Source organism: Palaemon carinicauda, chromosome 10 (assembly GCF_036898095.1).
Source record: "Palaemon carinicauda isolate YSFRI2023 chromosome 10, ASM3689809v2, whole genome shotgun sequence".
Taxonomy (NCBI): domain Eukaryota; kingdom Metazoa; phylum Arthropoda; class Malacostraca; order Decapoda; family Palaemonidae; genus Palaemon; species Palaemon carinicauda.
Genome location: NC_090734.1, coordinates 128,827,588 through 128,841,596, shown reverse-complemented (window position 1 = coordinate 128,841,596; position 14,009 = coordinate 128,827,588). Strand labels below are relative to the sequence as shown.

The 14,009-nt window shown below is 39.3% G+C and overlaps 1 protein-coding gene across 1 annotated transcript in view; it reads left to right on the top strand.

The window, feature by feature from the left end:
- The window catches only part of LOC137648745 (transmembrane protein adipocyte-associated 1-like), a 62,187-nt gene that overhangs the window by 30,166 nt on the left and 18,012 nt on the right, over positions 1-14,009 (top strand). The window contains exons 4-6 of the mRNA XM_068381827.1: positions 1,249-1,445; positions 8,320-8,392; positions 10,881-11,064. Coding sequence (XP_068237928.1) covers positions 1,249-1,445; positions 8,320-8,392; positions 10,881-11,064 — 454 coding nt within the window. The remainder of the gene's footprint in view (positions 1-1,248; positions 1,446-8,319; positions 8,393-10,880; positions 11,065-14,009) is intronic.

Here is a 14,009-nt window from a genome sequence, read left to right as displayed (position 1 = left end):
AGAATCAGGAATCATAGAATTGAGAATCAGAAATCGTAGAATTAAGAATCAGGAATCATAGAATTAAGAATCAGCAATCATAGAATTAAGAATCAGGAATCATAGAATTGAGGATCAGAAATCGTAGAATTAAGAATCAGGAATCATAGAATTGAGAATCAGAAATCATAGAATTAAGAACCAGGAGTCTTAGAATTGAGAAAGATTCTCTTTTATATAACATAAAAGTATTTATGGGACATTTTTTGCTGTAATGTACATATACAGATATAAACATTAACCCTTTTACCCCCAGGCTATTTGGAAATTTCCAACCCTTAACCCCCAGGGGGTTATTTTTTTCCCCAGCACATTTTGCAGTATATTTTTTTAAAAATTGCTTCAACAGCCTTAATTTTTTTCATAGAGAGGTCAGGTTGGTCTCATTCTCTTGGAAAATGCCTGAATTTTCTCAAAAAATTATAAAAAATATGAAAAAAGAAATTTTTATAGCATATTTTTGCAAGGACGTACCGGTACGTCCATGGGGGTAAAGGGATGGCTTTTGTGAAACGTACCAGTACGTCCTTTGGGGGTAAAAGGGTTAATAACTCTGTTCTTTAGTTAAAAAATTATTCTTATGGAAAGCAAAAAAAATGTTTTTATTGAAAATTTAATCGTACTTATTGTTCTATTTTTTCATATAAAATATAGTATGGTCTTCATTGTTGTAGATAATTTTATAATTTTTTAAAAAACTATATGGATAAATCCCTTTTCAATTATTTATGTATTTGATTATTTCTAAGTAAAAATTTTTGTGATCCACTTGAATAGGTCATTGATTCTTTAACCCATTTACCCCCAATGGACGTACTGGTACGTTTCACAAAACTCATTCCTTAACCCCCATGGACGTACGGGTAATTCCTTACAAAAAACTGATTTTAGAATTTTTTTGCATAATTTTGATAAATTTATGAGAAACTTCAGGCATTTTCCAAAATAATGAGGCCAAACTGACCTCGCTATGACGAAAGTTAAGGCTGATAGAGCAATTTAAAAAAGTTTTGCAAAATGTGCTTAAAAAAAACGCCTGGGGGTTGGAAAGTTCCAAATAGCGTTGGGGGTAAAAGGGTTAAATTATTTATGTATTTGATTATTTCTAAGTAAAAATTTTTGTAATCCACTTAAATAGGTCATTGATTCTTTAATATATTTTTCGATGAAAAACGAACGAAGCGTTAAGAACGACTTGCTTTCTTACAGGTCACTTAGACAACAAAACTAGCATCAGACGAGTGCTCGTCGTCACTTCCATGATAGCGTTGCCCTACGCTGTCGTCCAAGGCTTGTTAGAGGTGTTATCCCCGGATCCTGACTTTTGTGTACCAAGTAAGGATTACGAACTCTTTGGCCACGGAGGTTCGATCTTCTGGTTAGTTTCCTCTATAATATTCACACTGGTAAGTACTTCATGAATTTATTTTTGATAAAACAGAATTCTTAATGTGTAAGTTGCTGATCAAAAGAGAGAATGTATTGGCAGTCAGCTGGTAGTCTTGCTAACTTTAAGGCGGACCCGTTTGTCCAAGCCAGGTCCTTTGCTCGTTCTGTGTTTGTAGTACTTCATGAATTTATGTTTGATAAAATAGACTCCTTAATGTGTAAGTTGCTGATAAAAAGAGATGAGGTATTGGCAGACAGCTGGTAGTTTTGCTAACTTTAAGGCAGACCCATTAGTCCAACCCAAGGATTGCTCATACTGTGTTTGTCCAAGTGTGTCTCCAGTTCCCCAGACAATACTGTATGTTAATTTTTTGCTGTCATTCATGAAATTGTTATTATTCATTCACTTTGTGTTTCATTATCATATTTGTCTCCCTTCTTTGTTAAGCAAGTGTAGGAGACAGCGCTCTGGTTTTCCTAACAGTAGAGGGATTTTCTGTTTAAAGGTTTATAGACTGCTCATGAATATCAGAGGCAAGGGACATTGACATTGCCTAATCAAACGGGACAATGCCCTAGAGACTGACCATATACACATATGATCAGCGCCGAAGCCCCCTCTCCACCTAAGCTAGGACTAAGGAGGGTCAGGCAATGGCTGCTGATGACTCAGCAGGTAGACATATAGGCTCCTCAAAACTTCCCATCCTTAGCTCACAAGGATGGTGATGTTGCAGCGCTCAAAGGCAAGGAGCGAAAGGGCATTTTGAATTACTGTTCTGAGAACGGTTCCTTTTATGAAGAAGTAAGTTAGGTTAGTGGATGATTATGTAAAGGATTCTGTTCATAAAAAGTTAGTCTTTTAGAGGAAATACCAGAGAAGACTTACTTTCCTAATTAAAAATGAGTTATCTAATGCCATTCTGGACTGTTACCAAGCTTATTGGTGTTATAGTAATGAGCTTTATAAGCTTATTGCTGGTTGTTTCCACACCAATACAAACTATCGTCCATACAGACCATTGTCCTTTAATAGAAGTATGATTTTGCCTTTTAATATATTGTAGCAGGTGGCTGGATGCAATTAAGCATGACAGACCTCTGGGTAGCCACTCTGATTTCAGCCGCAGCACAGTGCAGACACACTTCTCTGCTGCATCATAATCTGGCAATTTTAAACTGTAACTTTGGCAGATTTTTCTGTTAGGTAGTTAATAAAGGAAGAAGCCAAGGGTATGCATTTGTTTCTGGATAAAATGTAGATGTGTGACTGGTTGTATAAACCTTCTGTTATCCACAACATACTTGTTCCTGTTGGGCAGCATATCTGTTTCTGTTCATTTTCTCAATAGCATGGCCTTACAAGAACAACAAAAGCCTAAAGAAGTTGGCTTTCTGTAGACATCCCTAATACTCCATCAGAGGAAGAAGTTTATGCTGCTGCTGACTGTTTAGGGGAGGGCTGTTACCATTCTTCCCTGCAGTGTCTTCCTAATCCTGGCAAGGTGTCAGGGGCTCATCACCTGTTAGCATTGTCTCTTCAAAGAGGCCCGTAGGGAGAGTCATCATCGGCCCGCTAGACTTCATAGAAAGCAAACTTCAAGATTCTCCTTCTCTACTTCATCTTCATTATAGGATTCTCCATGCTCCAACTTCTAGAAGAACAAGTAGAAAACATCATCGGAATCATGAAAGACGCCAGAAAACCCAAAATCAGTCAATCGATCAATCCGCCTTTTGTCTCTAGACCTAGCCAGTCTGGGAAATGGGAGAGAATAAGAAAAAAGAGAAAGGGACGCGGAAAACGGCATTCCCCTCCTACAGCTACAACAAGTGGGGGTGAACGCATGTCAAAGCTTTGAGCGAAGTTACACCAACACAGAGCAGAGATCAGGGTGGTAGAAGTTTTTTGAGACTGGTGGGTGCCACCCATCTCTTGTCAACTTTTACCCTCCACTCACCCATACACCAGTGACTTTCCAGATTTATCATTTGATATCACCAGAATCTTTGTCCGTTGTGTCAGAGGTGACGGCAATGGAAGGAGAAAGCACTGGAAAGTTATCGGTCTTCACTGAACAAGCTTGTCTTCCAAACATCATTCAGGATGGAGATGGCAAGCAGTGTATGGTCCGTTATAAGAAAGAAGACAGTGTGCATCTTGTGGACCCGAAGGATAAGTACCTTCAGATATTCAACCTTTGGTCTTATAGGAAGTATCTACGCTCTAACATTGGGAAAGTAATTTACCGGTTCAAAGTCCTGTGCTTTGGACTGTCCACTGCTCTTCAAGTGTTCACACAAGTGTTTGCGTTGGTCTCTTCTTGAGCACACTCAAATGGTATGCGTCTATTAACCCTTTTACCCCCAAAGGACGTACTGGTACGTTTCACAAAACTCATCCCTGTACCCCCATGGACGTACCGGTACTTCCTTGCAAAAAACTGCTGTTTACAATTTTTTTTGCATATTTTTTATAATTTTTTGAGAAACTTCAGGCATTTTCCAAGAGAATGAGACCAACCTGACCTCTCTATGACGAAAATTAAGGCTGTTAGAGCAATTTAAAAAAATGTACTGCAAAATGTGCTGGAAAAAAAATAACCCCTGGGGGTTAAGGGTTGGAAAGTGCCAAATAGCCTGGGGGTAAAAGGCTTAAAGTATTTTTACAATTAGCAGATTCTGTCTTCTTCCAGGAGACAATTGCTTCAGGATCCAGACAGATTTCTTTAGTTTTGCTCTACAATCTAAGGATTGTTGTCAATCAGGAAAAGCCCAATGTAATGCTGAGAGTATGAAGTATCTGGTAATACCAATAGACATGGCAGTAGCAGGAGTCTTCCCACTGGACAATCATAGCAGCAGTTCTTATTTGTGCAGAAGCTTTCAGGTGAAAAGTGGCAACTTATGGAACTTCTTTTGTTGGTGGAGAAGCAGGTTCCTCATGTGAGTCTCCTCCAGCAATTGCTTTATTGTGCCTGAAGCATCACTAGTCAGCAACCAGCAATCTTTTTTACCACCGGGTTGCTGGGGACAATAATACAATCTGGCCTGGTGGCTACACAATGAAACCTCATTATGGGAACTCATCTCCAGAAATGCTGCTGTTCACAGACATATCCGAGGCAGGATTGAGCGCTCACCAGAGGAAGCATGCTGTCTTGGCGATAGGGTCCACAGAAGAAATGCTTCTGCATTTCAACATACTGGAAAAGCATGCAGCATTGCTAGCTTTCCAACATTATTTGATAAAGCATGCAAAAGCATTAATGACTAGTAGTTCACCATCTGCAAAACGTACATACATTATAGATTGAGACCCAATTCAGAATCTCTTCCCTGACCCTGACATTACTTCGCCCTAAACTAAGCAACTCGCAAAAATGCTAAAACACATATACAAACATACACACACACACGCACACACAGACAACAATGCTCTATTACGGCAACATCATTTCAAGGAACATAGAAAAAAAAAAAATACACAAACCACCACCACCTTCAACTTCACCTCCACCGACCACTACCAGAAACTATTAATAATGCTACTGTTTTGTGGCTTGCATCACCCAGAAGGTCACTGTTTCACTGCCCCTTTACAAACTAGCAAAGCAGTTGCAAGCTTTCCAACACAGTTTGATAGAGCATGCAATAGCATTAATGACTAACAATGTTACCGTTTTGTGCCTTACATCAAGGGGTCACTGTTTCACCGACCCTTTACAGGCTAGCAAAGTGCCCACACTTGGTCAGTCATCGATGCAACAGAATCATCAGCAAGGTTCATCCAGACGAAGAATGTTCGAGTACACACGCTTAGTCGTCAGGAACACAAAGTTAGAAATGATCCTGACATCCTTGCTTAGCAGAAAGGCTTCTTACTCTTTGGGAATCACCATTGATTGAACTACTTCCTATTTAGTTGAACAAGAATCTGCCAGTATTCTTCCTTTCAGTCCCAGTTTAATTGATAGTGTTCAAGGATAACTTTGAACATCTGGAATATTGAGATGCATACGCCTTTCCGCCCTGTTTACCGGACTCGCCGGTTAATCAGCAGAGGGTTAATAACGTTGAGTCAGGATGATCCTGATTGCAAACACCGAATGGTATCTGCATTAGCTGATTTCCTCGTCTTCATTCTTTAGGGAAACTCCTTGGTCTCCACAGGGTTGCCGTGGCCTGGTTGGTAACGTCTCTGCCTGGTGTTTGCCGGTCGGGGGTTCGAGTCCCGCTCCGACTCGTTAGTGCCATTAGTGTCTGCAACCTTACCATCCTTGTGAGCTAAGGTTGGGGGATTTGGGAGAGGATATAGGTCTATCTGCTAAGTCATCAGCAGCCACTGCCTGGCCCTCCCTGGTCCTAGCTTGGGTGGAGAGGAGGCTTGGGCGCTGATCATATAATATATGGTCAGTCTCTAGGGCATTGTCCTGATTGCTAGGGCAATGTCACTGTCCCTTGCCTCTGCCATTCATGAGCGACCTTTAAACCTTAAAAGATTACCATTCGTCCTTTAACCAAGTTTCCAGACTAGAGCCTAGAACGTTCCTCTTCACAGGAATCGTGAAGACTCGTGACGAGCTTCGATCAGTCTTGCCCTCCTCGAGAACTCGAGCAGTAGAATGGAATGTCTCTTGAGTCCTCAGGTCTCTCTAGCAGGAGCCCTTGAGATGAGCGTCGGAAAGGGATCCGATCCCTGAGACTCTCCTACTAGCCTTAGCCACAGTGAAGAGAGTTGGTGAACAGCACGACTTTTCCTGCGTCACATGTTCTGAAGAATGGAAGGAGTCCCTCACGTTGGTACAGGGATATGTGACAAGGACCCAGAATCCAGTCGTTCATGACCTCTTCATTCTTCTTCTCTTCCCTACTAAAAGAGACTAGCGGGGATCAGGACGACTTACCTCTTATTTCTGTGAGGACAGTACGACATTTCATCACTTCCCATCATTCTTCTTCTCTTCCCTACAAAAAGAGACTAGTTGGGATCAGGATAACTGAACAGTATGACACATCCTAACAGCACTGGAAGAAATAAGAAAAGATCTAAGAACGCTTGTCTCTCTCTGGATTTGTGGGACAGTCTGATCTGCTTATCCTGCAAGCATTGGGATGGAAAAAATATCCAGGATTTGAGCATATAAAGTCAACACATAAAGTTAGAGATATTATATCTTCTGTACTTTACCCCTTGGGAGGAACCTGTCAGTGGTGCAGATCTTGAATACTGGAGTCTGGTAAAGCCAGGGGACCTTCATTACACTTTTTATTATTATTATTATTATTATTATTATTATTAGTAGTAGTAGTAGTATTAGTATTAGTATTATTTGAGAGAATGGAAAATGGCTGTCTGCTAAAGAAAGTGATGAATGCAAGAGTTGATGGGAGAAGTACAAGAGGAAGGCCAAGGTTTGGGTGGATGGATGGAGTGAAGGCAGCTCTGGGTGATAGGAGGATAGATGTGAGAGAGGCAAGAGAGCGTGCTAGAAATAGGAATGAATGGCGAGCGATTGTGACGCAGTTCCGGTAGGCCCTGCTGCTTCCTCCGGTGCCTTGGAAGACCGCGGAGGTAGCAGCAGTTCGGGATTCAGCATTATGAAGCTTCATCTGTGGTGGATAACAGGGGAGGGTGTGCTGTGGCACCCCTAGCAGTACCAGCCGAACTCAGCTGAGTCCCTTGTCAGGCTGGGAGGAACGTAGAGAGGAGAGGTCCCCTTTTCTGTTTCATTTGTTTGATGTCGGGTACCCCCCAAATTGGGGGAAATGCCTTGGTATATGTATGTATGAATTAGTATTATTATTACTAGCCAAGCTACACCCCTAGTTGGAAAAGCAAGATGCTATAAGGTTTTTATTTTTGTTAAATATTGATGAATGACTAATATCATGTGAGTATAGAAATAATTAATTTTGATGTTAAATTTTCATATATTCATTCATTATTTGTTTTAAATTGTGGAAAATTACATGTTTATGAACAAATAATGCAAAGGAAATGAATGAAAAATTCAAAAGTTAATCTTCAGAGATAAAGTCATCAGTAAAATAAAACATCTTGTGAATTCACAAAAACAGTGAACACTTTCAGCGGCCTGACATCCATGTAAGAGTTGAGCTATAGTCCATTTCTTTTAGCGAGGCACATTTGCACCGACTCGCAGCAGTGCCCTTTTAGCTCGGAAAAGTTTCCTGATCGCTGATTGGTTGGACAAGATAATTCTAACCAATCGGCGATCAAGAAACTTTTTTGAGCTAAAAGGGCACTGCTGTGAGTCGGGGCAATTCTGCCTCACTAAAAGAAATGGACTATAGGTTGGCCTGGTAAATATCTACCTTTTAATAAGGATAAAAGAACTCTGATACTTCACTTATACAATACTGCCAGGTGAAGGCATTTTCTTTCCCTTTATGAGAAGGATGAATTGTCTTGGTTAATTTGATTTGTATTTAACCCTTTTACCCCCAGGCTATTTGGAACTTTCCAACCCTTAACCCCCAGGTGTTTTTTTTTTCAAGCCCATTTTGCAACATATATTTTTTAAATTGCTCTAACAGCCTTAATTTTTGTCATAGAGAGGTCAGGTTGGTCTCATTCTTTTGGAAAATGCCTGAAGTTTCTCATAAAGTTATCAAAACTATGCAAAAAAAAAATTAAATAGCAGTTTTTTCCAAGGACGTACCAGTACGTCCATGGGGATAAAGGGATGAGTTATGTGAAACGTACCAGTTCGTCCATTGGGGGTAAAAGGGTTATGAACCAATTAATAATTTGTTTTTGGTAAAATAATTTAAATTGTATGAATTCAGGTTAATGTATTTTAAAGGTCCGTGTGTTTGTAAATACACCCAATATTAAGAAACTAAATTGATTCCTATTTATTTCAGATCTATTCATTCATATTGGTTTTAAGACTAGATTGTCTGAGAAAGCGATTTCTCTTTCTTCTTTGGATGCCAAGTAAGTACAGCGTAGTATTATGAATTTGCATGTTGTTAATTACGATGTTGAACTCATGGGTTGAACAGTTTAATCACTAGTTTAAAGGTTACTCATGAATGGCAGAGGTGAAGGACAGGACTGTGTCCTAAAGACTGACCGTATATACTTCTCAAGGATGTAGATTTATGGATAATTAATATTGCTTGCTGAGAAGACCTAAATATTGTGTAAAACAGAATAAATAGATGTAAATGAGACCTATTGAATGTGGTTTTAGATGAAGGTTAAGTACTGTTTAAAGGTTTTAAAGGTCGCTCATGAATGGCAGAGGCAAGGGACAGTGACATTGCCCTAGCAATAAGGACAATGCCCTAGAGACTGACCATGTATTATATGATCAGCGCCCAAGCCTCCTCTCCACCCAAGCTAGGACCAGGGAGGGCCAGGCAGTGGCTGCTGATGACTCAGCAGATAGACCTATAGGCTCCCCCAAACCCCTCAACCTTAGCTCACAAGGATGGTAAGGTTGCAGACACTAATGGCACTAACGAATCTGAGCGGGACTCGAATCCCCATCTGGCAAACACCAGACAGAGACGTTACCAATCAGGCCACAACATAATAGAATTAAAGCAGAAGTCAGTAAGAGATTGAAAAATTGCTACACACTATGATGGAATGATCTTGGAATAGTGTGTTATACGGAAGGGAAAAACTTAAAGTAATGGTGTGCACGGCATTCAAAGGAACAAGGTGTTAGTTTATAAGGAGCTATGGGGAATTATTGATGAACAAAACTGAATTTGCTGAGGTAGATTTTTTACTATTTTAAGAGGGAATAAACAACAAAAAGTGAAGGACATTTCTTAATATATAAAAGAAACAATACTGTTGAGAGGTATATTTTAAATAGAGTAGGACTTACCAGTAATTTAATGTTTTGGTAAAAGGAATTATATAGAGATTTTATCGTAAGGATCAAGTCAGAATGTGGGGAAGAGAGTGGCAATAGGGATTATGGGTAGGGAGAGGTAACTGCAGTTGTTAGTTCCTGTATTCAATTAGTTATATAGGTAAGCCCTTTTTGGGGGCAAAAGACAGAAAATTGAACGTGATTTACCGCTTCAGACTTCTCATTTTTAGATGGGTATTATTATTATTACTATTATTATTATTATTATTATTATTATTATTATTATTATTAGCAGCTAAGCTACAACCTTGTTGGAAAACCAAGATGCTATAAGCCCAAGGGGTCCAACAGAGAAAAACAGCTCTGAGAGGAAAGGAAATACGGAAATAAACGATATGAAAAATAATGAACAATTAAAATAAAATATTCTAAAAACAGTAACAACAAAACAGGTATTTCATATATAAACTATAAAAAGACTTATGTCAGCCTGTTCAACATAAAAAAAACATTTGCTGCGAGTTTGAACTTTTGAAATTCTACCGATTCAACTGCCCGATTAGGAAGATCATTCCATAACTTGGTCACAGCCGGAATAAAACTTCTGGAATACTGTGTAGTATTGAGCTTCATGATGAAGGCCTGACTATTAGAATTAACTGCATGGCTAATATTAACAGTAAAAAATGCCGAGATGCTGAAATTCTGATATAATGTTTCATTAACCCTTTTACCCCCCAGGCTTTTTGGAAATTTCCAACCCTTAACCCTCAATGGGTTATTTTTTCCCCAGTACATTTTGCAGTATATATTTTTTAAATTGCTCTAACAGCCATAATTTTTGTCAGAGAGAGGTCAGGTTGGTCTCATTCTCTTGGAAAAGGCCTGAATTTTCTCAAAAGATTATTAAAAATATGAAAAAAAAAATTTTTTATAGCATTTTTTCGCAAGGACGTACCAGTACGTCCATGGGGGTAAAGGGATGAGTTTTGTGAAACGTACCAGTACGTCCTTTGGGGGTAAAAGGGTTAAGTAGTGAAATATTCTACCCCAAACAAGCAGTGTCAGTGTTCCGGCTGCATTCCTTTGTTGGGTTATGTTTTAGGCTGCTATTACAAACTTCGGTACTGTATGATATATATTAAACAATAATATGTCATTGTTAGACTAATCTTGTCACAGTATTGCTGTGTATAAGTATTTGAAACTAATGTATTTTGCAAAGTTCATGACCATATTTATTGTTGTGAGTATAAGTTTTCTAATATTTTTTTTATATTTATATATGCAAAAATGCAATTTCAAAATTCTATTGTAATTTACTTGAAACTACTGTATTTTGCAAAGTTCATGACCATATTTATTGTCGTGAGTATAAGTCTTCTAATAAATATTTTTTTTTATTTTTATATTATGCAAAAATACAATTTTGAAATTCTATTGTAATTTATTTGAAACTACTGTATTTTGCAAAGTTCATGACCATATTTATTGTTGTGAATATTAGTTTTCTAATAAAATTTTTTTTTTATAATCATAGGCCTATATGCAAAAATGCAATTTTGAAATTCTATTATAATTTTTCTCTTTCAGTGAAACGGGCCTTCTACGTCTACCTAGGATTTTTGGCAACCCTCAACCTTATTCAGAGCATTGGCAGCGGTCTGTATCATGCTCATATAGCGGCTGGTCTCTGCCTCGTCAATGCTACCACTTGGACCTACTTCTCTTTATTAACTCCCTTCATATATTACACATTTATTTCAGAATTTTTCGGGTACGTGTGAGGTTGGTTAGCGAGTTAAATTCATGGTGTAATAGTAAATCAAGATCATAGTTTCTTCCTGCGCATGTGCAAACTTTCGTCCCTCAAAATAAGGACTATATTAACAGCTAGAACTATCTATGAAGTCATTAACGGGGTAGTTATTGACGGGGGATGAGCGCGGGTGAGTAGCCCACATGCACTCCTGTCAAAGACACTTCACTTTTGTCTTCGGCTGTAACCAGTACAGGCGTACTATTACATCTCATCCAAGGTTTTTTAATCTCTCTTTATTACTTTTTAATTTAAATGGTTGATTTTGCCTTCGTGTTGGCGATGAACGAAGCAAGAATTTGCATGCTGGGAAAAAGATGAACTCTGCATTGGTTTATGGCCATACCAGTGATAGATCCACACTCACTCTATGCTTTTAGGGACATAATTGTTTGCATTTATCTCTTTATGCAGAGTGTAGATTGTAGCCTCATATGAAGGGCTGGGATATTATTCTTTGAGGAACATGATGGCCAAGTTGTCTTCGACATCATTTTTGGCTAGGCCCAAGATGATGCCAGAGAGGCTGTGTAGGATTCTGCTGTCTTCGACGAGATTGCCGGTCACAGAAGCTTTGGGGTATATGCACCTGGTTTGGTATGCTTTAGTAGCAGGTACAACTCTGATTTACATCATCATCATCTCCTCCTCTTACCCCTATTGACGCAAAACAAGATGTCTTCGGCTTTTATTCCTGATGATCTTACTGATTTACATAGTGGAGTTTTATAATGGCTGCGACATAGATAATCCCTGTACAGTAATACCTTGAGATACGAGCTTTATGCGTGATGGGACCCAAGCTTATAAGTCAATTCGCTTGTATCTCGGATCAATTTTTCCCATATAAGATAATTTAAAAAAATGAATCCATTCCCACCTTCTGAAAAAACACCTAAAAACAGTATATTACAGTGGAAATTTTTTTTTTTAAGTGTTCTAATTCACATTCTACACTCACAAAATAACAAATACCTATGTACTGGTTATGATCTGCAATAAAATGTGATATTATGGAGTTCATACCTTCGTGACAAATGGTAGCGGCTAACGGCGGTGTGTGCGGAGGAGGAGGGAGAGAGACTTAATGGCAACACGTTCGGTACGGTACACTTTTGTAACACTACGTTACATAACTTAAACTTTAAATTCAACTTAAATGAGATTAGCTTACTGTACACACACTAAAAAATAAATGTTAATCTTACGTTACACTAAACTTAATTCTAATTTTGTTTTCATTTTCATTTTCTTTTACTTATCTTCTTACGGGTTGGCTCTTTTTGACTCGCTTTCACCTTCACTTATTGCCTTTTTAAAAGGAACCTATCTAGGGATGTTTGCTTTTGTGTCCCGTTCAAAATGTTACGAAAATTACGTACGCAAGTGTCGTCACAAAAGGCATGATCACACGCCACTCATGTTTTTCGATTATTTCATGCTTTATCTCGATTGTCATCATACGCTTTTTCTTTTCACTACTCATGTTTGCACTCACTTGCTTAAGACCCATTGCTTATTCACTTAATTCTGTACTGATTAATGCAAAAAACACGTAAAAATGCAAACATTACAGCCGATGCTCGGAGATAACTTTACGCGACGGAGATCCGATGGGAAAGACCAAGCGATGCTGTCCTCATGAGCAGCCTCTCGCACACTCGACCACCTAGCAGCCGCATAGGGAACTGTCTCGTATCCTTGTATCTTAAATTTTTCTCGTATCTCGGGGCAAAAATTTGCTTTAAATTTTTCTCGTATCTCAAATTTCTCGTATGTTGGGACACTCGTATGTCGAGGTATTACTGTACTGCAATATGTGCTGGAAGTTCTTCCGTACAGACCACCGTTGATGAGTTTGACTCGAGGAAAGCTTGCCCATCCTTAGGTCTGGCTGGTACACCCTCAATTGTCCTTTTTGATGGGGCCGGTAGCTAAGGCTACCTTGCCCTCGGTGTTCCCAATGCCAGTGACCCCAGTGGTGATCCAATGTCAGCAGTGTCAGTTACCACAATACCAGTGGTAATCCCTGTAGTGTGCCCTAAGCCAAAGAAAGCAACTAAAAGGTTGCTGAAAAGGCTTCTATCCTTGTGGAAGTGAGGGTCGCAAAGCTCTAATGGCATAAGAAGGCTCTGGGAGTGGTAACACCTTTGTATGTCACCCTGGTTCCCATCTCTTGTGATTGTAGTGTCAGTGCCATTTTACTCTTGTGTGATCACCTGTGTATTAGTAACACCAGTTCTTGTCTGTATTGGAAGTGCCAGGGAGAGTGCCTACAACTTCTCTTGTTACTGTAACCCCCAGTGTTGAGATTCCTTTCGGACCAACCCCCTGTGTTTTTCCCTTTAGAGGAGCTTTGCCATCAATGGTCTCTCATACCTCTACTTTTCTGCTTGCAGAACCTAAGGGCAAGGTTGGTAAGAAGAAGAAATAAGTTTGCGTCTCTTCCCTTCTGATGCTAACCCTTCTAGAATAAAATGAAGTTCAGGGAGGCCAGTTGTAATTATAAAGATAGTTGTCTTGATGATACCACCTCTTTCTGAGAGGTGGATGGATCCCAGTGGTACTCATCCCTATGACACGGTCCCCTGTGTCCAGTTGCTTGGTAGCTGTCTTGAATACCCTTGTAGCCAGGCTGTCAAAAGATGCTCAGCCCTACGCTGATTCATGCACTCTTGCTGTTGGCTAGATGTTAGAGGATATAGGGTGTTCTTTACTATTTCTACCTGGACGGGAGAGTGCTACTCCCTTCTCTGTTATGGATACTTTAATATCCTGTCCTAAAAATATGGCACTTATTGAGGACGTCATTGCTTCTTTGTGCGCATCTGTCATATACAAGTTGGTGGCTGAGGGGACACAACTCAGTGCTTATTACTGTATACTCCACCACAATCAGAAGA